General features: G+C 43.5%; 1 protein-coding gene across 1 annotated transcript in view; it reads left to right on the top strand.

Annotated features, from left to right (window-relative positions):
- Nucleotides 1–25,498, top strand: part of LOC115124259 (KN motif and ankyrin repeat domain-containing protein 4-like) — a 39,262-nt gene extending 13,764 nt beyond the window's left edge. The window contains exons 2-10 of the mRNA XM_065005927.1: nucleotides 11,475–11,633; nucleotides 11,818–13,458; nucleotides 15,340–15,415; nucleotides 17,755–18,114; nucleotides 18,299–18,383; nucleotides 22,276–22,495; nucleotides 23,544–23,686; nucleotides 24,091–24,291; nucleotides 25,309–25,498. Coding sequence (XP_064861999.1) covers nucleotides 11,615–11,633; nucleotides 11,818–13,458; nucleotides 15,340–15,415; nucleotides 17,755–18,114; nucleotides 18,299–18,383; nucleotides 22,276–22,495; nucleotides 23,544–23,686; nucleotides 24,091–24,291; nucleotides 25,309–25,407 — 2,844 coding nt within the window. The 5' untranslated portion in view covers nucleotides 11,475–11,614 and the 3' untranslated portion in view covers nucleotides 25,408–25,498. The remainder of the gene's footprint in view (nucleotides 1–11,474; nucleotides 11,634–11,817; nucleotides 13,459–15,339; nucleotides 15,416–17,754; nucleotides 18,115–18,298; nucleotides 18,384–22,275; nucleotides 22,496–23,543; nucleotides 23,687–24,090; nucleotides 24,292–25,308) is intronic.
- The last annotated feature ends 2,159 nt before the right edge of the window (nucleotides 25,499–27,657 follow it).

Below are 27,657 nucleotides of genomic sequence, written 5' to 3' on the forward strand. Positions count from 1 at the left end.
CCATAGTTAAAGTTATTATGTAGCTATGCACCACAGTTAAAGTTTCTAATTAGCTATGCACCATAGTTAGTTTCTAATTAGCTATGCACCATAGTTAGTTTCTAATTAGCTATGCACCATAGTTAGTTTCTAATTAGCTATGCACCACAGTTAAAGTTTCTAATTAGCTATGCACCACAGTTAAAGTTTCTAATTAGCTATACACCACAGTTAAAGTTTCTAATTAGCTATACACCACAGTTAAAGTTTCTAATTAGCTATACACCACAGTTAAAGTTTCTAATTAGCTATGCACCACAGTTAAAGTTTCTAATTAGCTATACACCACAGTTAAAGTTTCTAATTAGCTATACACCACAGTTAAAGTTTCTAATTAGCTATACACCACAGTTAAAGTTTCTAATTAGCTATACACCACAGTTAAAGTTTCTAATTAGCTATACACCACAGTTAAAGTTTCTAATTAGCTATACACCACAGTTAAAGTTTCTAATTAGCTATACACCACAGTTAAAGTTTCTAATTAGCTATGCACCACAGTTAATGTTTCTAATTAGCTATGCACCACAGTTAAAGTTTCTAATTAGCTATGCACCACAGTTAAAGTTTCTAATTAGCTATGCACCACAGTTAAAGTTTCTAATTAGCTATACACCACAGTTAGTTTCTAATTAGCTATACACCACAGTTAAAGTTTCTAATTAGCTATGCACCACAGTTAAAGTTTCTAATTAGCTATGCACCACAGTTAAAGTTTCTAATTAGCTATGCACCACAGTGTGGCAAATCGTTTGGGGGAAGTCCGACCAAGACTCGAACCAAGATCCAGCAAATGATCCAACACCTTAACCGCTTGAGGAGGTTCCTATTTTTTAAAAATTGTACCTTTATTTTACTAGGCAGGTCAGTTAAGAACAAATTCTTCTTTTCAATGACGGCCTAGGAACAGTGGGTTAACTGGTGTTGCTAACATTTACGATAGCAAACTTCAATTTACAAAAAAAAAATGACGTTTTCGTCTTTTGAGCTTCTAGTCACGAAATCTATGCAGCCTACTCAATCACTTTTTATAGCTACTGTTTACAGGCCTCCTGGGCCATATACAGCGTTTCTCACTGAGTTCCCTGAATTCCTATCGGACCTTGTAGTCATAGCAGATAATATTCTAATCTTTGGTGACTTTAATATTCACATGGAAAAGTCCACAGACCCACTCCAAAAGGCTTTCGGCGCCATCATCGACTCAGTGGGTTTTGTCCAACATGTCTCTGGACCCACTCACTGTCACAGTCATACGCTGGACCTAGTTTTGTCCCATGGAATAAATGTTGTGGATCTTAATGTTTTTCCTCATAATCCTGGACTATCGGACCACCATTTTATTACGTTTGCAATTGCAACAAATAATCTGCTCAGACCCCAACCAAGGAACATCAAAAGTCGTGCTATAAATTCACAGACAACACAAAGATTCCTTGATGCCCTTCCAGACTCCCTCTGCCCACCCAAGGACGCCAGAGGACAAAAATCAGTTAACCACCTAACTGAGGATCTCAATTTAACCTTGCGCAATACCCTAGATGCAGTTGCACCCCTAAAAACTAAAAAAAATTCTCATAAGAAACTAGCTCCCTGGTACACAGAAAATACCCGAGCTCTGAAGCAAGCTTCCAGAAAATTGGAACGGAAATGGCGCCACACCAAACTGGAAGTCTTCCGACTAGCTTGGAAGGACGGTACCGTGCAGTACCGAAGAGCCCTTGCTGCTGCTCGATCATCCTATTTCTCTAACTTAATTGAGGAAAATAAAAACAATCCGAAATTCCTTTTTGATACTGTCGCAAAGCTAACTAAAAAGCAGCATTCCCCAAGAGAGGATGACTTTCACTTTAGCAGTGATAAATTCATGAACTTCTTTGAGGAAAAGATTATTAGAAAGCAAATTACGGACTCCTCTTTAAACCTGCGTATTCCTCCAAACCTCAGTTGTCCTGAGTCTGCACAACTCTGCCAGGACCTAGGATCAAGAGAGACGCTCAAGTGTTTTAGTACTATATCTCTTGACACAATGATGAAAATAATCATGGCCTCTAAACCTTCAAGCTGCATACTGGACCCTATTCCAACTAAACTACTGAAAGAGCTGCTTCCTGTGCTTGGCCCTCCTATGTTGAACATAATAAACGGCTCTCTATCCACTGGATGTGTACCAAACTCACTAAAAGTGGCAGTAATAAAGCCTCGCTTGAAAAAGCCAAACCTTGACCCAGAAAATATAAAAAACTATCGGCCTATATCGAATCTTCCATTCCTCTCAAAAATTTTAGAGAGGGCTGTTGCGCAGCAACTCACTGCCTTCCTGAAGACAAACAATGTATACGAAATGCTTCAGTCTGGTTTTAGACCCCATCATAGCACTGAGACGGCACTTGTGAAGGTGGTAAATGACATTTTAATGGCATCGGACCGAGGCTCTGCATCTGTCCTCGTGCTCCTAGACCTTAGTGCTGCTTTTGATACCATCGATAACCACATTCTTTTGGAGAGATTGGAAACCCAAATTGGTCTACACGGACATGTTCTGGCCTGGTTTAGATCTTATCTGTCGGAAAGATATCAGTTTGTCTCTGTGAATGGTTTGTCCTCTGACAAATCAACTGTAAATTTCGGTGTTCCTCAAGGTTCCGTTTTAGGAGCACTATTGTTTTCACTATATATTTTACCTCTTGGGGATGTTATTCGAAAACATAATGTAAACTTTCACTGCTATACGGATGACACACAGCTGTACATTTCAATGAAACATGGTGAAGCCCCAAAATTGCCCTCGCTAGAAGCATGTGTTTCAGACATAAGGAAGTGGATGGCTGCAACTTTCTACTATTAAACTCGGACAAAACAGAGATGCTTGTTCTAGGTCCCAAGAAACAAAGAGATCTTCTGTTGAATCTGACAATTAATCTTAATGGTTGTACAGTCGTCTCAAATAAAACTGTGAAGAACCTCGGCGTTACTCTGGACCCTGATCTCTCTTTTGAAGAACATATCAAAACCATTTCGAGGACAGCTTTTTTCCATCTACGTAACATTGCAAAAATCAGAAACTTTCTGTCCAAAAATGATGCAGAAAAATTAATCCATGCTTTTGTCACTTCTAGGTTAGACTACTGCAATGCTCTATTTTCCGGCTACCCGGATAAAGCACTAAATAAACTTCAGTTAATGCTAAATATGGCTGCTAGAATCCTGACTAGAACCAAAAAATTTGATCATATTACTCCAGTGCTAGCCTCTTTACACTGGCTTCCTTTCAAAGCAAGGGCTGATTTCAAGGTTTTACTGCTAACCTACAAAGCATTACATGGGCTTGCTCCTACCTATCTCTCTGATTTGGTCCTGCCGTACATACCTACATGTACGCTACGGTCACAAGACGCAGGCCTCCTAATTGTCCCTAGAATTTCTAAGCAAACAGCTGGAGGCAGGGCTTTCTCCTATAGAGCTCCATTTTTATGGAACGGTCTGCCTACCCATGTCAGAGACGCAAACTCGGTCTCAACCTTTAAGTCTTTACTGAAGACTCATCTCTTCAGTGGGTCATATGATTGAGTGTAGTCTGGCCCAGGAGTGGGAAGGTGAACGGAAAGGCTCTGGAGCAACGAACCGCCCTTGCTGTCTCTGCCTGGCCGGTTCCCCTCTTTCCACTGGGATTCTCTGCCTCTAACCCTATTACAGGGGCTGAGTCACTGGCTTACTGGGGCTCTCTCATGCCGTCCCTGGAGGGGGTGCGTCACCTGAGTGGGTTGATTCACTGTTGTGGCCATCCTGTCTGGGTTGGCGCCCCCCCCCCTTGGGTTGTGCCGTGGCGGGGATCTTTGTGGGCTATACTCGGCCTTGTCTCAGGATGGTAAGTTGGTGGTTGAAGATATCCCTCTAGTGGTGTGGGGGCTGTGCTTTGCAAAGTGGGTGGGGTTATATCCTTCCTGTTTGGCCCTGTCCGGGGGTGTCCTCGGATGGGGCCACAGTGTCTCCTGACCCCTCCTGTCTCAGCCTCCAGTATTTATGCTGCAGTAGTTTATGTGTCGGGGGGCTGGGGTCAGTTTGTTATATCTGGAGTACTTCTCCTGTCCTTATTCGGTGTCCTGTGTGAATCTAAGTGTGCGTTCTCTAATTCTCTCCTTCTCTCTTTCTTTCTCTCTCTCGGAGGACCTGAGCCCTAGGACCATGCCCCAGGACTACCTGACATGATGACTCCTTGCTGTCCCCAGTCCACCTGGCCATGCTGCTGTTCCAGTTTCAACTGACCTGAGCCCTAGGACCATGCCCCAGGACTACCTGACATGATGACTCCTTGCTGTCCCCAGTCCACCTGGCCATGCTGCTGCTCCAGTTTCAACTTCCACCTGACTGTGCTGCTGCTCCAGTTTCTACTGTTCTGCCTTATTATTATTCGACCATGCTGGTCATTTATGAACATTTGAACATCTTTGCCATGTTCTGTTATAATCTCCACCCGGCACAGCCAGAAGAGGACTGGCCAACCCCACATAGCCTGGTTCCTCTCTAGGTTTCTTCCTAGGTTTTGGCCTTTCTAGGGAGTTTTTCCTAGCCACCGTGCTTCTACACCTGCATTGCTTGCTGTTTGGGGTTTTAGGCTGGGTTTCTGTACAGCACTTTGAGATATCAGCTGATGTACGAAGGGCTATATAAATAAATTTGATTTGATTTGATTTGAACTGGTCTAGGAACAGTGGGTTAACTGCCTGTTCAGGGGCAGAACGACAGATTTGTACCTTGTCAGCTCGGGGATTTGAACTTGCAACCTTTCGGTTACTAGTCCAACGCTCTAACCACTAGGCTACCCTGCCGCCCCTATGTGTTAGTTTAAGGCCGTTACAATGGGAAAAGTTATGTACAGTACATAGCTTCATACAGCGGCCTCATCCTGGATGCTGATTGGTTAAAACGGCATTCCGTCTCTGGCCTAACAACATTCGGACCATTACATCCTCCAATCACCTGCTTCTCGGGCATTATCACTTGATCACACCACAGAATAGATAGACATGTGTGTACAGTTTAGTATCTTAGAGGAACAGAGCGTCTCAGTCAACACCCTGCTCTCTCTCTCTTCACTAACTCCTAAGACAGTTGGTTTTGATTGACATTTCCCCTTCTCTTTCCTTCCTAAGATGTCTCTGTTTGTTTCACCCCATTGAAGATAATAGAGTATTCTGTCAACAGTCACCTGTGAACATTAAGATTACGTGCCCTGGTCTATACCCTCTGCTGTCACAGCCCCAGGCCTGATCAGGTGTTCAAAGACTACTTTCATCTCAATGAAAAGGCCTGGCAACACAATGTCTCCATCTACCTTTGTACTGTGATTTGTATTGTTTGTTTATATTGGGGGGCAATTGGTGTCAACGATGATGTGTGTAGCCTGGGGAATAGGGGATAAGTCACAAGTTGTGTGTGGATTGTTGTGGATCACAGGTTGTGTGTGGATTGTTGTGGGTCACAGGTTGTGTGTGGATTGTTGTGGATCACAGGTTGTGTGTGGATTGTTGTGGATCACAGGTTGTGTGTGGATTGTTGTGGATCACACGTTGTGTGTGGATTGTTGTGGATCACAGGTTGTGTGTGGATTGTTGTGGATCACAGGTTGTGTGTGGATTGTTGTGGGTCACAGGTTGTGTGTGGATTGGTGTGGATCACAGGTTGTGTGTGGATTGTTGTGGGTCACAGGTTGTGTGTGGATTGTTGTGGATCACAGGTTGTGTGTGGATTGTTGTGGATCACAGGTTGTGTGTGGATTGGTGTGGATCACAGGTTGTGTGTGGATTGTTGTGGATCACACGTTGTGTGTGGATTGTTGTGGATCACAGGTTGTGTGTGGATTGTTGTGGATCACAGGTTGTGTGTGGATTGTTGTGGGTCACAGGTTGTGTGTGGATTGGTGTGGATCACAGGTTGTGTGTGGATTGTTGTGGGTCACAGGTTGTGTGTGGATTGTTGTGGATCACAGGTTGTGTGTGGATTGTTGTGGATCACAGGTTGTGTGTGGATTGGTGTGGATCACAGGTTGTGTGTGGATTGTTGTGGATCACAGGTTGTGTGTGGATTGTTGTGGGTCACAGGTTGTGTGTGGATTGTTGTGGATCACAGGTTGTGTGTGGATTGTTGTGGATCACAGGTTGTGTGTGGATTGTTGTGGATCACAGGTTGTGTGTGGATTGTTGTGGATCACAGGTTGTGTGTGGATTGTTGTGGATCACAGGTTGTGTGTGGATTGTTGTGGATCACAGGTTGTGTGTGGATTGGTGTGGATCACAGGTTGTGTGTGGATTGTTGTGGATCACAGGTTGTGTGTGGATTGTTGTGGGTCACAGGTTGTGTGTGGATTGTTGTGGATCACAGGTTGTGTGTGGATTGTTGTGGATCACAGGTTGTGTGTGGATTGTTGTGGATCACAGGTTGTGTGTGGATTGTTGTGGATCACAGGTTGTGTGGATCACAGGTTGTGTGTGGATTGTTGTGGATCACAGGTTGTGTGTGGATTGTTGTGGGTCACAGGTTGTGTGTGGATTGTTGTGGATCACAGGTTGTGTGTGGATTGTTGTGGATCACAGGTTGTGTGTGGATTGTTGTGGATCACAGGTTGTGTGTGGATTGTTGTGGATCACAGGTTGTGTGTGGATTGTTGTGGATCACAGGTTGTGTGTGGATTGTTGTGGATCACAGGTTGTGTGTGGATTGTTGTGGATCACAGGTTGTGTGTGGATTGTTGTGGGTCACAGGTTGTGTGTGGATTGTTGTGGGTCACAGGTTGTGTGTGGATTGGTGTAGGTCACAGGTTGTGTGTGGATTGTTGTGGGTCACAGGTTGTGTGTGGATTGTTGTAGGTCACAGGTTGTGTGTGGATTGTTGTAGGTCACAGGTTGTGTGTGGATTGTTGTAGGTCACAGGTTGTGTGTGGTGTGTGTAACAAGAACTGTGTGTCAATACATTCCATTAACACAGTATATTTTTTATTAAATGTATTTTACCTTTATTTAACTAGGCGATACAACATGGTAGCGATACAGCATGGTAGCGATACAGCATGGTAGCGATACAACATGGTAGCGATACAACATGGTAGCGATACAGCATGGTAGCGATACAACATGGTAGCGATACAGCATGGTAGCGATACAACATGGTAGCGATACAACATGGTAGCGATACAACATGGTAGCGATACAGAATGGTAGCGATACAACATGGTAGCGATAGAGCATGGTAGCGATAGAGCATGGTAGCGATACAGCATGGTAGCGATACAGCATGGTAGCGATACAACATGGTAGCGATACAACATGGTAGCGATACAGCATGGTAGCGATACAACATGGTAGCGATACAACATGGTAGCGATACAGAATGGTAGCGATACAACATGGTAGCGATACAACATGGTAGCGATACAGCATGGTAGCGATACAGAATGGTAGCGATAGAGCATGGTAGCGATACAGCATGGTAGCGATACAACATGGTAGCGATAGAGCATGGTAGCGATACAACATGGTAGCGATACAGCATGGTAGCGATACAACATGGTAGCGATACAACATGGCAGCGATACAGCATGGTAGCGATACAACATGGTAGCGATACAGAATGGTAGCGATACAGCATGGTAGCGATAGAGCATGGTAGCGATACAACATGGTAGCGATACAGCATGGTAGCGATACAACATGGCAGCGATACAACATGGTAGCGATACAACATGGTAGCGATAGAGCATGGTAGCGATACAACATGGTAGCGATACAACATGGTAGCGATACAGCATGGTAGCGATAGAGCATGGTAGCGATACAACATGGTAGCGATACAACATGGTAGCGATACAGCATGGTAGCGATAGAGCATGGTAGCGATACAGCATGGTAGCGATAGAGCATGGTAGCGATACAGCATGGTAGCGATACAGCATGGTAGCGATAGAGCATGGTAGCGATACAGCATGGTAGCGATAGAGCATGGTAGCGATACAACATGGTAGCGATACAGCATGGTAGCGATAGAGCATGGTAGCGATACAGCATGGTAGCGATAGAGCATGGTAGCGATAGAGCATGGTAGCGATACAACATGGTAGCGATAGAGCATGGTAGCGATACAACATGGTAGCGATACAGCATGGTAGCGATAGAGCATGGTAGCGATACAGCATGGTAGCGATACAACATGGTAGCGATAGAGCATGGTAGCGATACAACATGGTAGCGATACAGCATGGTAGCGATAGAGCATGGTAGCGATACAGCATGGTAGCGATAGAGCATGGTAGCGATACAGCATGGTAGCGATACAGAATGGTAGCGATACAGCATGGTAGCGATAGAGCATGGTAGCGATAGAGCATGGTAGCGATACAGCATGGGAGCAGCACAACATGGTACAAACATTAAGAAGGTAGAGACAACAATACATCACGTGAAGCAACCACAACTGTCAGTAAGAATGTCCATGATTAAGTATTTGAATGAAGAGATGGAGATAAAACTGTCCAGTTTATCTTATTTTATTTACAGTAGTATGCACATGTATGTAAGTGATCTTTATGAATGTATGCACAGTATGTTCTGTATGCATGGAGTGTGTGTGTGTGTGTGCACGTCTGTTATTGTGCTTATCACATGTGTGTAGGGCGTCATTCACAGCAGGACTGTTCAGTCAGTGGTGTTTCTCTGTTTACTGCATAGCTGACATTGTTTGGGTCTGTGGCTGCGTGTGGCTGTCACTGTGGTCCCCCAAGAGGCCAGAAACTCTAGCACCTACCCACTGAGGGGTCTGGAGAGAGAGGGGGTTTAGAGTCTAGCACCTACCCACTGAGGGGTCTGGAGAGAGAGGGGGTTTAGAGTCTAGCACCTACCCACTGAGGGGTCAGGAGAGAGAGGGGGGTTTAGAGTCTAACACCTACCCACTGAGGGGTTTGGAGAGAGAGGGGGTTTAGAGTCTAGCACCTACCCACTGAGGGGTCAGGAGAGAGAGGGGGGTTTAGAGTCTAGCACCTACTTACTGAGGGGTCTGGAGAGAGAGGGGGGTTTAGAGTCTAGCACCTACTTACTGAGGGGTCTGGAGAGAGAGAGGGGGTTTAGAGTCTAGCACCTACTTACTGAGGGGTCTGGAGAGAGAGAGGGGGTTTAGAGTCTAGCACCTACTTACTGAGGGGTCTGGAGAGAGAGAGGGGGTTTAGAGTCTAGCACCTACCCACTGAGGGGTCAGGAGAGAGAGGGGGTTTAGAGTCTAGCACCTACCCACTGAGGGGTCTGGAGAGAGAGAGGGGGTTTAGAGTCTAGCACCTACTTACTGAGGGGTCTGGAGAGAGAGGGGGTTTAGAGTCTAGCACCTACTTACTGAGGGGTCTGGAGAGAGAGGGGGTTTAGAGTCTAGCACCTACTTACTGAGGGGTCTGGAGAGAGAGGGGGTTTAGAGTCTAGCACCTACCCACTGAGGGGTCTGGAGAGAGGGGGGGTTTAGAGTCTAGCACCTACTTACTGAGGGGTCTGGAGAGAGAGGGGGGGTTTAGAGTCTAGCACCCACCCACTGAGGGGTTTGGAGAGAGAGGGGGGGTTTAGAGTCTAGCACCCACCCACTGAGGGGTCTAGAGAGAGAGGGGGTTTAGAGTCTAGCACCTACCCACTGAGGGGTCTGGAGAGAGAGGGGGTTTAGGGTTATAGAGGGGAAGGAGGGAGGAAGCTTTGGAAGAGGGGAGAGACTAAAAGAAGAGTGATATGGGTAGATATGGGTGGTCAGGATAGACCAAAAGAAGAGTGAGATGGATAGATATGGGTGGTCAGGATAGACCAAAAGAAGAGTGAGATGGATAGATATGGGTGGTCAGGATAGACCAAAAGAAGAGTGAGATGGATAAATATGGGTGGTCAGGATAGATTAAAAGTAGACAAGATGGCTGGAGGACAAGAGGGGAGAATGTAGAATAAGTAAAGAGAGTTGAAGGAGATAATTATCAGGAGAGAAATATATTGAGGAAGAGAAACAGAGAAAGCAGGGAGGCCGAGAGAGTAGGAGAGACATTTTTATATGTAGGAGTGTATTGGGTTCCCTGGCTATTGGTCCCAACCGTCTAGGAGTTATTTTCAGATCTGTATTTGGACTGAAGGTCTATAATCAGGGGCGGACTGGCCATTTGGCATTTCGGGAAATTACCAGATGGGCTGGTCCATTATCTGGCTAATAATGGGGGCCTCAGGGAAAATAATGGGCCGGTGTGTTAGAAATGCCAAGGCTGATATAATCAAGGGAACATCAGGCCTTCCACTGTTATACGCAAGTCAGTAGGGTTAATTCTGATGTGTGGATGAAGCAAGTGAGTGAGTGAGAAGTCAATGTTACTGCCACAAGTTCATGATCAGCTGTCCACTTGAAAATCCAGGGCGAGTCCTCATTTGGAAATACCTGAAGTAAACCACAAGTCCACCAGTTCCAGAAATGTAGGCCCTAGTGCATTCAGTATGAATTAGAAGGATACAGAAGGTTGTGTAAACAGAAGGTTACTTAATAACCACTTTTATAACTATCAGTTATAGTGTCTAATTTACTTCTTTTTTTTAAATGGTAAAAAGAAAATCATGGTGAAAATAACAGTGTTTTACATGCGCCGTGTGCAGAACCGTTTGATAAATACAGAACAGAGATTAGAATACACAGAACAGACATTAGAACACATAGAACAGAGATTAGAACACACAACAGAGCCATTAGAACACATAGACCAGACATTAGAACACACAGAAAAGACATTAGAACACACAGAACAGACATTAGAAGATACAGAATAGAGATATCAGAACATACAGAACAGAGATTAGAACATAGAACAGAGACATTAGAACATACAGAACAGAGACACTAGAACACACGAAACAGAGGCATTAGAACACAGAGAACAGAGACATTAGAACACACAGAAAATAGACATTAGAACACACAACAGAGACATTAGAACACACAACAGAGACATTAGAACACACAACAGAGACATTAGAACACACAGAAACGAGACATTAGAACACACAGAAACGAGACATTAGAACACACAACAGAGACATTAGAACACACAACAGAGACATTAGAACACACAACAGAGACATTAGAACACACAACAGAGACATTAGAACACACAACAGAGACATTAGAACACACAACAGAGACATTAGAACACACAACAGAGACATTAGAACACACAACAGAGACATTAGAACACACAGAAACGAGACATTAGAACACACAGAAACGAGACATTAGAACACACAACAGAGACATTAGAACACACAGAAACGAGACATTAGAACACACAACAGAGACATTAGAACACACAACAGAAACATTAACAACAATAATCTACACATGTTCTCACCCTCCTCCTCTGTCCCCTGTTTGCTCTGTCTTGACAGGCAGCCATGTTGCTTTCCATCACGAGAAAAGAGTCACAACGCCTGTAGAAGTTGGCCAGAGAGCAGAAACTGACTGGCACTCAGACTACCAACAGACATATAATGTGCTAAAAAACAACGCTCACAACTGAAGCCTGACAATGACGGACAAACTAAATGGTAACAGCTTTAAAAATATATCATATCAAATGTATCAATGAAAATTGGCTACCTTTTTGATAGTTATATGAAACAAAATGTTTGTTAGATAATTCCTAAACACATTTATGCTCCACACACTATAGTGCTTATTATGTATCAATGCTATGATAACAAGTATAGAAACACTGCAATCCTTTTTTAGGAAATGGGCCCAAAGCCCCAGAGAATAGGGTGAAGGGGAAGCCTCCTCCGTACTCTGTGGAAACACCCTATGGCTTCAGCCTGGACCTGGACTTCCTCAAGTACGTTGACGACATCGAGAAGGGCCACACCATAAAGAGGGTCCCCATCCAGCGCCGGAGCAAGGGGCAGAGGCCCAGCACTCTCCCCAGGAACCTCAATCTCTCTGGGCATGGCTACCAGCCTAGCGCCTGGGGCTCCACTGGAGCTCTGGCCTCCAGGTCTCGCCTCCCCAACCCCCACCAAGGCTATGGCTCTTGGGCTTATGACGGCAGATCGCCAGCCTCCCCTGGAGGATACAAGTCTGTGGCAGAGATGGAAGCCAGTATCAGGGCCTTTGATGAGCAGCCCTTGGGGGAGCACATCAGGCCCAATCTCCTGCGGGCCTCCAGCCTGCCTCTCACCGTCCTGCTAAGGAAAGGTTCAGAGTCAACTAGGGACCCGGCCAGTCTCCGAAGCTCCAGAGACCATCTCAGAGGAAAGGACACTTCCACGGAAGACATCTTCTACTCCCTGGACCGTTCGTCCAACTGTCAGTCCAACCAGGATTTTTCTGGAACCATGCGCCGACTCAATGAAGCCCTTGAGCACATGGGCAAGCTGGAGGAGGAGGTCCGGGTCATCCCAGAGCTCAAGGCACAGATCTACATCCTGCAGGAGGAGAGGGAGATGCTCCGTCTTGGACTGAACCCCAAACCCGCATCCCAAACTTTCTCCAACAGGGCCAAAGACCACTCTTACGTGACCTCTGACCTCAAAAGATCCAGGAAAGAGAGTAATCTCTTCCTCGCCAACAATGACGTCACCGATGACGACTCTAACCAGACACACGAATGGAGGACAAGCACAGACCTGGATGAGCTTCTCACAGTGACGTCTCTGCAGGCCAAAGTAGCCATGCTGGAGCAAAGGCTTCACGAGAGCAGCCTGGACCTCCAGAAGGCCACCGTGCTACTGAGAGAACAGCAGGAGGTGGGCCGGAGGAACGATGAGAGGATGTGCCAGCTGATCAGGAACACTGGGGACTGGGGGAGAGCAGAAAGAGTCCCTGTGGAGCAAGATGAAAAACAGACGGAGAATTCTTCTCGGTGGGTCTTAGCAGGTGTGCATGGTAAATCCATTAGAGAAAGCTTGAATGTAGAAGCTTTATCGACAAATACAGTGACCATTAGAACAAATAGACAAAACCCAGGCACTCAGATTGAGGACCTAGAAGATGATCACGTTTGGGTTTCAGCTAGCTCTTTCATGATGGAGGCCCAAGCGAACAGTCTTGGAGCTGGTCAACACAGTTCAAAAACGGTGGTCCACTGCTCCGTCAGAGAACCAGGCCTAGCAGTACCCATGGAGCACATGCCCCAGGAGGAAGCCCCCCCAGGGAGCATGGATCATGCTGTGGCAGCCCTCCACGTAAAGAGGATCCAGTGTCTCCTGGAACAGCAGTGGGAGTGTCTGTGTGGGGGGACAGCACCAGAGGGGGGCAAGGCCCTGGAGCACCCAGACCCCAAGGTCAATTCACTGCAGGAAGAGATGATGAGTCTGGTTCATACTCTTTCCTCCTACTACATCCATGGATCCAGTGACAGAGAGGTTTCTCAAGGAGGTATAGCCTATTTTCACAGGTCTTTCGGGTTGATTTCCAGAACACAGATTAAGCCTTTTTTCTGGACTAAAAAGTCTACTCAATGAAGAATCTCCATTGAAAGTGCTTTCTAGTCCAGGAGAAGACTTGATCTAGGTAGGACTGGGAACATGGAAAACAATTGACAGTCTACATTGACAATAAATATTTTCAATTAAATATAAAAAGAAAAGTTATTTGGAACAAGGAATAATTTTCTCAGGTTCCTTATAAAGCAAATTGAATTCCAATGTTTATTTTATAGAACAGAGATCTTTTGTCTTTAAATAAATTAGACATTTTCGAACTCATTTGAATTTCAAAGCACAGTCATAATGTAATACAATCGATTCCCAATGCTTTTGAAACCCCATTCACGTCAACGTCAGCACATTTAACTCGTAGCTTTGAGCTTTTTCTCCATCTAGCATGAAAGATTAGGTCCGATTTATGAGTCAATGACAGGAATTTACTGCACACAAAATCCCATTACCATGTCAGAGACTACTTACAGACAACTTTCCTTGCCTCTCTCACATTGAGACCCACAATTCACGATGCAGTGTAAAATGAATGGTTATAGCTGGCCTGGCTTTATTCCTGATAGATGTGTATTGATGACTGTAACTCTCTCATACTGTATGTATTTTATGAAGAATTTAGATTTTGCCATATTGGGATGACTCTACAGTTCCTACAAGTACTTCCCTTCTCTACCTTTGTACTAGCACTTTGGTCAAAATTACAGGGAAATTATTTTGTTCTTGTGCTAAAGACAATTCAATGCTGCTGGACACAATTTACCAGATTCGTGTGTCTAATTAAAGCAAAGAAATGAACATAAATACAGTTTATATGTAGTTATCAAACTTCCCATCGTTATTAGGCTACTAACCATGTATAATGGAGTATGTTTAAGGACTGTCTATTTCCATGTCATACTGTGTGGTTGGTTCCATCTGAAATGACAATCATTTGCAAAGCATTTACAATTCTGTATTTTTTATAACGGGTTCGAGCTTCACCAACCCTTCAGTTGTTGTTGTTTGTTTAGCCGTTGTTGTATTCAAAGTGGGACCGTGTGATTTAACAACTCCTACGCCTTAAAAAAAATGTTTTCGTCTCATCTAGGGTTGCAAAGGAAGGGTATATTACTGGAAACTTCTGAAGTTTACCAGAACTTTCAAGGTATTTTAGGAGTTTTATCTAGTGGCCTTTTTTTGGGGGTACTTTAGATTATCACAGGTGTCTGTAATGATCTCTGTCCCTCTGTGTGGCCTTATGACATGTTAAATATGAATATAGACCATCAACTTAGTGAATACCATAGTGTTTAATATGAGACTTTCAGCATGAAATATCCTTTATACTGTTTTTGTATTACTGTGTCAATATGTCTTTGTTGTAAATGTTTTGGCGCCAAACTGGTGGTAGTTGTGTAAGAAGTCAATAGTTGGAAGAGTCTCATAATTAATGGAAAATAATGCCATTGTTCATTAGATGCTTTTTTGTTCATTTAAGTAGGCTATTTTCTCTTGAATTATGTGGCCAGAGCAGTGGTTCCCAACCTTTTTTGGCTGCTGTACTACCAACTGAATTTTTCTCTGCCCGGAGTACCCCTGAAGTACCCTCTCATTTTAGCAGTAGACCTATGGTCACATGAGTCTTCTCATGTACTCCCTGTGGATAGACCAAGTTCCCCTGGTTGGGAACCTCGGCACTAGAAACACATTGGCAATATGAATAATAGATATGAATACATTTGTTTAAAGTTATTCAAGTATAAATTACCAGAGTTCCTATAGGTTACCATAGCTTTTACCAGTAGCTTTGCAATCCTAATCTTGACGTTTTCTCTCCCAGTCCCAAAATCCATCATGAAGAGAAATGGGAGTGCTCGGATGTCAAAGAACCTCCACTTTGCTGGTGTGAACGGAGGGTAAGACACTAGACTCCTGACATTTATGTTGTTAACAAATAACTAACTTGAGCATCACCCTCTGAATGTATGACCAATTTATGGCTAACCCTGAAGATCTCACTGTGCAGCAACTCAAGTTGGGTACAGTCTGCGTTTAGCTATGAAAACCTCTTGTACAGAGCCTTCAGAAAGTATTCACACCCCTTGACTTTTCACATTGTGTTGTGTTACAGCCTAAATTTAAAATAGATTCAATTTAGATTCTGTGTCACTGGCCAACACACAATACCCCATAATGTCAAAGTGGAATTATGTTTTTGGAAATGTTCACAAACAAATAAAAAATGATAAGATGAAATGTTTTAAGTCAATAAGTATTCAACCCCTTTGTTATGGCAAGCCTAAAGTTTAAGAGTAAAAATATGCTTCACATAATAAGTTGCATGGACTCACTCGGTGTGCAATAATAGTGTTTAACATGATTTTTGAATGATTAGCTCATCTCTGTACCCTCAGCCGAGGAGTGAATTTCAAACACAGATTCAACCACAAAGACCAGGGAGGTTTTCCTATGCCTCACAAAGAAGGGCACCTATTGGTTCAATGGGTAAAACATTTAAAAAGCAGACATTGAATATCCCTTTGAGCATGGTGAAGTTATTAATTACACTTTGGATGGTGTATCAATACACTCAGTCTCTAAAAAGATACAGGCGTCCTTCCTAACTCAGTTGCTGGAGAGGAAGGAAACGGCTCAGGGATTTCACCACTTTATAACAGTTGCAGAGTTTAATGGTTGAGATATGAGAAAACTGAGGATGGATGAACAACATTGTAGTTACTCCACAATACTAATCTCATTGACAGAGTGAAAAGAAGGAAGCTTGTACAGAATAAAAATATACCAAAACATGCATCCTGTTTGCATTAAAGCACTAAAATAAAACTGCAAAAATGTGACAAAGAAATTAACTTTATGTCCTGAATACACAGTGTTATGTTTGGGGCAAATCCAGCACAACACATCACTGAGTACCACTCTTCATATTTTCAAGCATGATGGTGGCTGCATCATGTTATGGGCATGCTTGTCATTGGCAAGGACTAGGAAGTTGTTTTAGGATAAAAAGAAACGGAATAGAGCTAAGCATGGGCAAAATCCTAGAGGAAAACCTGGTTCAGCTTTCCAACAGACACTGGGAGACAAATTCACCTTTCAGCGGGACAATAACCTTAAACACAAGGCCAAATATACACTGAGTGTACAAAACATTAGGAAAACCTTCCTAGTATCGAGTTGCCCTCAGAACAGCCTAAATTCATCAGTAATGGACTCTACAAGTTGTCGAAAGCATTCCACAGTGATGCTGGCCCACATTCACTCCAATGCTTCACACAGTTGTGTCAAGTTGTCTGGATGTCCTATGTGTGGTGGACCATTCTTGATAAACACAGGAAACTGTTGGGTGTGAAAAACCAGGCAGTGTTGCAGTTCTTGACACACTCAAACCGACGTGCCTGACACCTACTATCACCTACTACCCCGTTCAAAGGCACTTAAATCTTCTGTCTTGCCCATTCACCCTCTGAATGGCACACATACACAATCCATGTCTCAGTTGTCTCAAGGCTTAAAAATCCTTTTTTAACCTGTCTCTTCCCCTTCATCTACACTGATTGAAGTGGATTTAACAACTGACATCAATAAAGGATCATAGCTTTGGTCACCTGGTCAGTCTATGTCATGGAAAGAGCAGGTGTTCGTAATGTTTTGTCCACTCAGTGTACACTGGAGTTGCTTACCAAGATGACAATGAATGTTCCTGAGTTGCCTAGTTGCATAGTTATGTGCAAATATTGTACAATCCAGGTTTGGAAAGCTTTGAGATTTACCCAGAGAGACTCACAGCTGTAATCGCTGCCAAAGATTATTCTAACATGTATTGACTCAGGGAATACTTATGAAAATACTTATGTAGATTAGATATTTCTGTATTTCATTTGCAAAAATGAATTTACAAAATGTTTTCACTTTGTCATTATGGGTAAGTAAAAAAAAATTGAATTCAGGTTGTAACCCAAAAAATATGAAATAAGTCTAGGGGTACGAGTACTTTCTGAAGGCAATGTACATGGCTAGATTGTCAGGACGGCTGTACACACTTAGAAAAAAGGTGCTATCTAGAACTTCAAAGGGTTCTTTGGCTGTCCGAAGAACCCTTTTTGGTTCCACAGAGGGTTCTAAATGGAACCCAAAAACGGTTATCATACGGGTACAGCTGAAGAACCCTTCTGGAACCCTTTTTTCCTAATAGTATAATGGCAAAACACATTGGTTCCTACTGATATGCATTTAGATTTGAAACAACACCAAATGAGGACTTGGATCGTAAGAGCCATGCAAAGGAGGACATGTCAGCGCTACAGCAACAACCAGAAGGACAACCTTACCCTGGGGAGATGGCAGAGAAACTTGCCGACCATGGGGGTTCCAACCATGGAGACCAGAAAGAGGGAGACCCAAGCCCAGGTCAAGAGATGATTGAAGGAACCGATCCGATGGACCAGACTACTCAAACTGCAGAACCAGACAAACAGACAGATAGTGGTGGGGATGTGGAAGCTGCAGAACCAGAGGAACAGAACAAGACAGATAAAACATCAGAGGAACCCATGGAAGCAGAACCAGATCCAAACACAGATCCCAAACAAGACAGGTGAGGGGAACTGAGTATATTGTATTTCGTTCATGAATTATACAATTTGATGATTTGCCAGTTGTTTTGGCATATTCATTTTTTAATTTTGAAAAGTGTCAAGACAATCTTTATTGTAACGTATTGACGTTAGTGAAAGTATATGAATGGGACTCGTGGGACTGATGATTCTATGTCCTCATAGGGAGGCTGTAGAAGGGGAGTTCATAGCAGCATGTCATTTCGTCAGCGATCACATGGATAACATGGATAACCCCAATGATGAAATGGTATGCATGGTACAGAAATACACTTAGACATAGGCCTATAGGCACAAACCTAATTACACAAGCCTTATTCAACATGAATGGCTGTCAACACAGATAAGGCAGGCACTACCAAAACACAGTGTGTTAATGATGAAATAATTTTTCATTTAATGAAGAGGAGCATCGTTATGCACCTCATTACTTTCATTAGCATCATTAAAATGTACAAGTAATTGCCAAAATAAAGGAAACACCAACATAAAGTGTCTTAATAGGGCCACCACGAGCCAGAACAGTTTCAATGAACCCTGACATAGATTATACAAGTGTCTGGAACTCTACTGGAGGGATACGACACCAGTCTTCCACGAGGAAATACATCATTTGGTGTTTTGTTGGTGGTTTTGTTGATTGTGTTCATCTGGGTTGAGATCTGGTGTCTGAGACGGCCATGGCATATGGTTTACATCGTTTTCATGCTCTTCAAACCATTCAGTGACCACTCGTGCCCTGTGGATGGGAGTGTTGTCATCCTATGGGGGCATAGCCATGGTAACCAAAATAATGGTCTGCCCAGCATTTTTATACATGACCCTAAGCATGATGGGATGTTAATTGCCTAATTAACGCAGGAAACACACCTGTGTGGAAGCGCCTGCTTTCAATATACTTTGTATCCCTCATTTACTCAAGTGTTTCCATTATTTTGGCAGTTACCTGTATATCTGCTGTTAGCGTCGTTAACATGTCTATCTGCTGTTAGCGTCGTTAACATGTCTATCTGCTGTTAGCGTCATTAACATGTCTATCTGCTGTTAGCGTCGTTAACATGTCTATCTGCTGTTAGTGTCGTTAACATGTCTATCTGCTGTTAGCGTCGTTAACATGTCTATCTGCTGTTAGCGTCGTTAAAATGTCCATCTGCTGTTAGTGTCGTTAACATGTCCATCTGCTGTTAGCGTCGTTAAAATGTCTATCTGCTGTTAGTGTCGTTAACATGTCTATCTGCTGTTAGCGTCGTTAACATGTCTATCTGCTGTTAGCGTCATTAACATGTCTATCTGCTGTTAGCGTCATTAACATGTCTATCTGCTGTTAGTGTCTTTAACATGTCTATGTGCTGTTAGTGTCGTTAACATGTCTATGTGCTGTTAGTGTCGTTAACATGTCTATGTGCTGTTAGTGTCGTTAACATGTCTATGTGTTGTTAGTGTCTTTAACATGTCTATGTGCTGTTAGTGTCGTTAACATGTCTATGTGCTGTTAGTGTCGTTAACATGTCTATGTGCTGTTAGTGTCGTTAACATGTCTATCTGCTGTTAGCGTCATTAACATGTCTATCTGCTGTTAGTGTCTTTAACATGTCTATGTGCTGTTAGTGTCGTTAACATGTCTATGTGCTGTTAGTGTCGTTAACATGTCTATGTGCTGTTAGTGTCGTTAACATGTCTATGTGTTGTTAGTGTCTTTAACATGTCTATGTGCTGTTAGTGTCGTTAACATGTCTATGTGCTGTTAGTGTCGTTAACATGTCTATGTGCTGTTAGTGTCGTTAACATGTCTATCTGCTGTTAGCGTCATTAACATGTCTATCTGCTGTTAGTGTCTTTAACATGTCTATGTGCTGTTAGTGTCGTTAACATGTCTATGTGCTGTTAGTGTCGTTAACATGTCTATGTGCTGTTAGTGTCGTTAACATGTCTATGTGCTGTTAGTGTCGTTAACATGTCTATGTGCTGTTAGTGTCGTTAACATGTCTATCTGCTGTTAGTGTCATTAACATGTCTATGTGCTGTTAGTGTCGTTAACATGTCTATCTGCTGTTAGTGTCGTTAACATGTCTATCTGCTGTTAGCGTCGTTAACATGTCTATCTGCGGTTAGTGTCGTTAAAATGTCTATCTGCTGTTAGCGTCGTTAAAATGTCCATCTGCTGTTAGTGTCTTTAACATGTCTATCTGCTGTTAGTGTCGTTAACATGTCTATCTGCTGTTAGCGTCGTTAACATGTCTATCTGCTGTTAGCGTCATTAACATGTCTATCTGCTGTTAGCGTCATTAACATGTCTATCTGCTGTTAGCGTCATTAACATGTCTATCTGCTGTTAGCGTCGTTAACATGTCTATCTGCTGTTAGCGTCGTTAACATGTCTATCTGCTGTTAGCGTCGTTAACATGTCCATCTGCTGTTAGTGTCGTTAACATGTCTATGTGCTGTTAGTGTCGTTAACATGTCCATCTGCTGTTAGTGTCGTTAACATGTCTATGTGCTGTTAGTGTCGTTAACATGTCCATCTGCTGTTAGTGTCGTTAACATGTCTATGTGCTGTTAGTGTCGTTAAACATGTCTATCTGCTGTTAGTGTCGTTAACAAGTCTATCTGCTGTTAGTGTCGTTAACATGTCTATGTGCTGTTAGTGTCGTTAACATGTCTATCTGCTGTTAGTGTCGTTAACATGTCTATCTGCTGTTAGTGTCGTTAACATGTCTATCTGCTGTTAGTGTCGTTAACATGTCTATCTGCTGTTAGTGTCGTTAACATCTCTATCTGCTGTTAGTGTCGTTAACATGTCTATGTGCTGTTAGTGTCGTTAACATGTCTATCTGCTGTTAGTGTCGTTAACATGTCTATCTGCTGTTAGTGTCGTTAACATGTCTATCTGCTGTTAGTGTCGTTAACATGTCTATGTGCTGTTAGTGTCGTTAACATGTCTATCTGCTGTTAGTGTCGTTAACATGTCTATGTGCTGTTAGTGTCGTTAACATGTCTATCTGCTGTTAGCGTCGTTAACATGTCTATCTGCTGTTAGCGTCGTTAACATGTCTATGTGCTGTTAGTGTCGTTAACATGTCTATGTGTTGTTAGTGTCTTTAACATGTCTATGTGCTGTTAGTGTCGTTAACATGTCTATGTGCTGTTAGTGTCGTTAACATGTCTATGTGCTGTTAGTGTCGTTAACATGTCTATCTGCTGTTAGCGTCATTAACATGTCTATCTGCTGTTAGTGTCTTTAACATGTCTATGTGCTGTTAGTGTCGTTAACATGTCTATGTGCTGTTAGTGTCGTTAACATGTCTATGTGCTGTTAGTGTCGTTAACATGTCTATGTGCTGTTAGTGTCGTTAACATGTCTATGTGCTGTTAGTGTCGTTAACATGTCTATCTGCTGTTAGTGTCATTAACATGTCTATGTGCTGTTAGTGTCGTTAACATGTCTATCTGCTGTTAGTGTCGTTAACATGTCTATCTGCTGTTAGTGTCGTTAACATGTCTATCTGCGGTTAGTGTCGTTAAAATGTCTATCTGCTGTTAGCGTCGTTAAAATGTCCATCTGCTGTTAGCGTCGTTAAAATGTCCATCTGCTGTTAGTGTCGTTAACATGTCTATGTGCTGTTAGTGTCGTTAACATGTCTATCTGCTGTTAGTGTCTTTAACATGTCTATCTGCTGTTAGTGTCTTTAACATGTCTATGTGCTGTTAGTGTCGTTAACATGTCTATGTGCTGTTAGTGTCTTTAAAATGTCTATCTGCTGTTAGTGTCGTTAACATGTCTATGTGCTGTTAGCGTCGTTAACATGTCTATCTGCTGTTAGTGTCGTTAACATGTCTATGTGCTGTTAGTGTCTTTAACATGTCTATCTGCTGTTAGTGTCGTTAACATGTCTATCTGCTGTTAGTGTCGTTAACATGTCTATCTGCTGTTAGCGTTGTTAACATGTCCATCTGCTGTACAAATTTTCTCCCTGAAATATCCAAGGGTTATGGAAATAAGTCTTCAGTTAAACTGATCTTAGATCAGAGTCTATGGCAGGGCTGTGGGCAACTCCAGTCCAGGTGGACCACAGTGTGTGCAGGCTTTTGTCCCAGCCCCAAACTAACTAACACTCCCCGGTTATCTTCCGTCTGTTCCCCAGAGGCGTGGCCTGGTGGTGCTGTTCCAGCATTGGTTCCGGGTGGCGGCTGAGGAGGACTCTCTGGCCAATACGGTGTCTGTGCACCTCAGAGAGGTGAGGACGGCCACGCCGTCGCTCCTCCCCTTCTTAGTTAACATGGCAGACGACAACGGCAACACAGTGCTGCACTACAGCGTGTCTCACACCAACTACCCCATTGTCAGCCTGCTACTGGACACAGGTAGGCACCACTGTGTATGTGTGTATGATTACACTATTATGCGAATGTTGAAGGTAGGACAGTATGTGTACATAAGAACTCACTGTATGGGATATCTACACGGTTCCACAGTCTATCTACACTACCGTTCAAAAGTTTGGGGTCACTTAGAAATGTTTTTGAAAGAAAAGCACATTTTTTGTCCGTTTAAAATAACATCAAATTGATCAGAAATACATTGTAGACATTGTTAATGTTGTAAATGACTATTGTAGCTGGAAACGGCAGATTTATTATGGAATATCTACATAGGCGCATAGAGGCCCATGATCAGCAACCATCACTCCTGTGTTCCAATGGCACATTGTGTTAGTTAATCCAAGTTTATAATTTTAAAAGGCTAATTGATCATTAGAAAACCCTTTTCCAATTAGGCTAGCACAGCTGAATGTAGATATTCCATTTAAAAAATCTGCCGTTTCCAGCTACAATAGTCATTTACAACATTAACAATGTCTACACTGTATTTCTGATCAATTTGATGTTATTTTAAACGGACAAAATATGTGCTTTTCTTTCAAAAACAAAGACGTCTCTATGTGACCCCAAACTTTTGAACGGTAGTGTACATGGTTCCACAGTGTATCTAGATGGTTCCACGGTGTATCTACATGGTTCCACAGTGTATCTACATGGTTCCAGTGTATCTACATGGTTCCAGTGTATCTACATGGTTCCACAGTGTATCTACATGGTTCCGCAGTGTATCTACATGGTTCCGCAGTGTATCTACATGGTTCCACAGTGTATCTACATGGTTTCACAGTGTATCTACATGGTTCCACAGTGTATCTACATGGTTCCATAGTGTATCTACATGGTTCCACAGTGTATCTACATGGTTCCAAAGTGTATCTACATGGTTCCACAGTGTATCTACATGGTTCCACAGTGTATCTACATGGTTCCATAGTGTATCTATAGTCTCTCTTGAAACAACACTACAAAAACACAAGTTGACATGAAGGTCCAATACACGTTTCTAAATGTGTGTGTGTTTCCTCTGCAGGTGTTTGTGAGGTGGACCTTCAGAACAAGGCGGGGTACACAGTGGTGATGCTGGCCTCCCTGACGGCCCCGGACAGCTCTGGGGACATGGAGGTGGTCGGCAGGCTTATGGAGCTGGGGGACGTCAATGCTCAAGCCAGCCAGGTCACTGTCACTGCCTCTGTCGACACCCCAAATACACACCTCATACTTCATCCTAACTCTATTATATGGTACATATTGTACTGTAGGACCAAGCATCTCAGTCTTCCAACCATGGCGTTGTTAAGCACCATGCTCTATCAACTGAGCCACATGGGAATACCGTGGAGTCTTTCTGCTCAGAAATCATAATAACATGTCTTAACTGACCCAAGGGCCGCGCCAGCATCATTTCCCTCTCTATTTTAAACACACTACACAACATTGTCCTATAAGACCAGCCTCTGTACTAAAGATGGATTTGCCCAAACTGCCTCCTGGCCAGTCAGTTTCAGCTCTCTCTGCATGCCGAGATAATTCTCCTCTCTTGGCCGACCTCATCCCTCTGCCTGTGTCTCTCCCTCCAGGGGGGTCAAACAGCTCTGATGCTAGCAGTGAGACATGGCCGGGGCCTGATGGTGCGTCTGCTGCTGCGCTGCGGGGCCGACACCAACATCCAGGACTGCCAGGGGGCCACGGCCCTCGTGTGCGCCTGCGAGAAGGGCCACACACACATCGCCCGGCTGCTGTTGCAAGCGGCCGAGTGTGACACCAGCGTCACTGACAGGGTGAGTGCTGGATGGATACACTACAGAACACACACACACAATCCAACCACCCCCTGAAAGCCTCAGGGGTTTCACCATGAGGCCAACGGTAACTTCAGGAGACGACAATACATCTAACAACCTCCTACGCCACCTAGTGAATAAGACTACAAACTACACTCTTGGGGGGAATTATCAACCATCTCAAGTCATTTATTTTGCCATTATAAGACTCAATGTTAACAGGATGTCAGTCCTCTTTTCTCACTACAATTAGCGACTTTGCTGAAAGAGCAGCTTAGGCAATTGGAAGCATTTGATAGCCCAAATACCTCGGTTTGAGTCCCAAATAGCACCCTATTCTCTATGGGCCCTAGTCAAAAGAAGTGGACTAAACGAGGAATAGGGTGCAGATTAGGATGCAGCCCGTGACTCATTGAGCTGTGAGAGTGACAGCGTGGCTGTTCTATAATAACACGCAGCTCTCTGTGGATTAATGAAGCCTTTTGTTGAGGCAAACCTCACTGGGCTTTGACAAGCTAATCACTAATCCGCTAAATCTGTAGGGAAAGAGGGCAAAAATAAAAAGGGAAATCCTGTAGGCTGTCCAACTCTCCCCGTAGACTGGTAGAGAATAAGAGCGAAGCATTCTCAGTTTAGGGCCTCCTGCTTTGAATTGACTCCAGCCTATCTTCAAAGTGTTCATTGAATCAATTCTTATTCACTTGGTGAATGTGCACTGTTTTCTCTCACGTTTTTTAGTTTATATTACTGTCGTTTAGCATGGTTGCATACTTAAGTATAGTGTGTGCCAAACCTCTCCTGCAGTACTCCCACCCATTTCAGCACTGGCACACCTGATTCATCAAGCCCTTCAGTTGTTGAATCAGGTGTGCTAGTTCAGGAATGTCAATGTGGAATAGCTAGGGTTCCTCAAGGAGAGGTTTAGGGAATACTAAAGAATGATTTATAGTGCATACCTCAAGTATTGATCTTCTTTCTTTCTCATCTCCCTGTTTTCGTCTCCACCTCCTCCAGCGTGGTCGCACGGCCCTGTCTGTAGCACAGCAGGGGTCCCACGTTGACATCACAGCCCTTCTCCAGGCCCACCAAACACACGCTGAGACGTCTGTCTGAGACTCCTTACCCCGTGAATGGACTCAAAGACACAGATGTTGCAGTGCAAGGAATGTCCAAGTCCAAATGGAACCCTGTTCCGTGCTGTCAATAGAGCCCTTCCTGCTGCCAATAGAGCCCTTCCTGCTGCGAATAGAGCCCTTCCTGCAGCGAATAGAGCCCTTCCTGCTGTATATAGAGCCTTTCTTTATACCACAACTTAGGCCAATTATCTCCTTGTTTCTCTGTCTCCTTCCGTCTCTCTGTCTCCGGTCTCCTTTCTCTTCTCATTCGGTCTCCTTTCTCCTTCTGTCTCTCTTTCTCTTCTCCTTCTCTCTTTTCTTCTTCTGTCTCCTCTCTTTCTCCTTCTGTCTCTCTTTCTCTTCTCCTTCTCTCTCTTCTCCTTCTCTCTCTTCTCATTCGGTCTCCTTTCTCCTTCTGTCTCTCCTTCTCTCTCTTCTTCTTCTGTCTCCTCTCTTTCTCCTTCTGTCTCTCTTTCTCTTCTCCTTCTCTCTCTTCTTCTTCTGTCTCCTCTCTTTCTCCTTCTGTCTCTCTTTCTCTTCTCCTTCTCTCTCTTCTTCTTCTGTCTCCTATCTCTTTCTCCTTCTGTCTCTCTTTCTCTTCTCCTTCTCTCTCTTATTCTGTCTCCTATCTCTTTCTCCTTCTGTCTCTCTTTCTCTTCTCCTTCTCTTCTTCTGTCTCCTGTCTCTTTCTCCTTCTGTCTCTCTTTCTCTTCTCCTTCTCTCTCTTCTTCTGTCTCCTATCTCTTTCTCATTCTGTCTCTTTCTCCTTCTGTCTCTCTTTCTCTTCTCCTTCTCTCTTTTCTTCTTCTGTCTCCTGTCTCTTTCTCCTTCTGTCTCTCTTTCTCTTCTCCTTCTCTCTTTTCTTCTTCTGTCTCCTATCTCTTTCTCCTTCTGTCTCTTTCTCTTCTCCTTCTCTCTCTTCTTCTGTCTCCTATCTCTTTCTCCTTCTGTCTCTTTCTCTTCTCCTTCTCTCTCTTCTTCTGTCTCCTATCTCTTTCTCCTTCTGTCTCTCTTTCTCTTCTCCTTCTCTCTTTTCTTCTTCTGTCTCCTGTCTCTTTCTCCTTCTGTCTCTTTCTCTTCTCATTCTCTCTCTTCTTCTGTCTCCTATCTCTTTCTCCTTCTGTCTTATTTCTCTTCTCCTTCTCTTTCTCTTCTCATTCTCTTTCTCTTCTCCTTCTGTCTCTCTTTCTCTTCTCCTTCTCTCTTTTCTTCTTCTGTCTCCTATCTCTTTCTCCTTCTGTCTCTTTCTCTTCTCCTTCTCTCTCTTCTTCTGTCTCCTATCTCTTTCTCCTTCGGTCTCTCTTTCTCTTCTCCTTCTCTCTCTTCTTCTGTCTCCTATCTCTTTCTCCTTCTGTCTCTCTTTCTCTTCTCCTTCTCTCTTTTCTTCTTCTGTCTCCTATCTCTTTCTCTTCTCCTTCTCTCTCTTCTTCTGTCTCCTATCTCTTTCTCCTTCTGTCTCTTTCTCTTCTCCTTCTCTCTCTTCTTCTGTCTCCTATCTCTTTCTCCTTCTGTCTCTCTTTCTCTTCTCCTTCTCTCTTTTCTTCTTCTGTCTCCTGTCTCTTTCTGTCTCTTTCTCTTCTCCTTCTCTCTCTTCTTCTGTCTCCTATCTCTTTCTCCTTCTGTCTTATTTCTCTTCTCCTTCTCTTTCTCTTCTCATTCTCTTTCTCTTCTCCTTCTGTCTCTCTTTCTCTTCTCCTTCTCTTCTTCTGTCTCCTATCTCTTTCTCCTTCTGTCTCTTTCTCTTCTCCTTCTCTCTCTTCTTCTGTCTCCTATCTCTTTCTCCTTCTGTCTCTTTCTCTTCTCCTTCTCTCTCTTCTTCTGTCTCCTATCTCTTTCTCCTTCTGTCTCTCTTTCTCTTCTCCTTCTCTCTTTTCTTCTTCTGTCTCCTGTCTCTTTCTCCTTCTGTCTCTTTCTCTTCTCCTTCTCTCTCTTCTTCTGTCTCCTATCTCTTTCTCCTTCTGTCTTATTTCTCTTCTCCTTCTCTTTCTCTTCTCATTCTCTTTCTCTTCTCCTTCTGTCTTATTTCTCTTCTCCTTCTCTTTCTCTTCTCATTCTCTTTCTCTTCTCCTTCTGTCTTCTTTCTCTTCTCCTTCTGTCTCTCTCTCTTCTTCTTTGTGTTGGTCACTTATTGGCTCAGTATTGACTGAGCTCAGCTGGTTGCATTAGTTGCTGACTACTAGGCTCTGGCCAAAAGTAGTGCACTATACAGTAGAGAATAGGGTTCTATTTCAGACACAGATGAAGATCT

Source organism: Oncorhynchus nerka, linkage group LG20 (genome assembly GCF_034236695.1).
Source record: "Oncorhynchus nerka isolate Pitt River linkage group LG20, Oner_Uvic_2.0, whole genome shotgun sequence".
NCBI lineage: Eukaryota > Metazoa > Chordata > Actinopteri > Salmoniformes > Salmonidae > Oncorhynchus > Oncorhynchus nerka.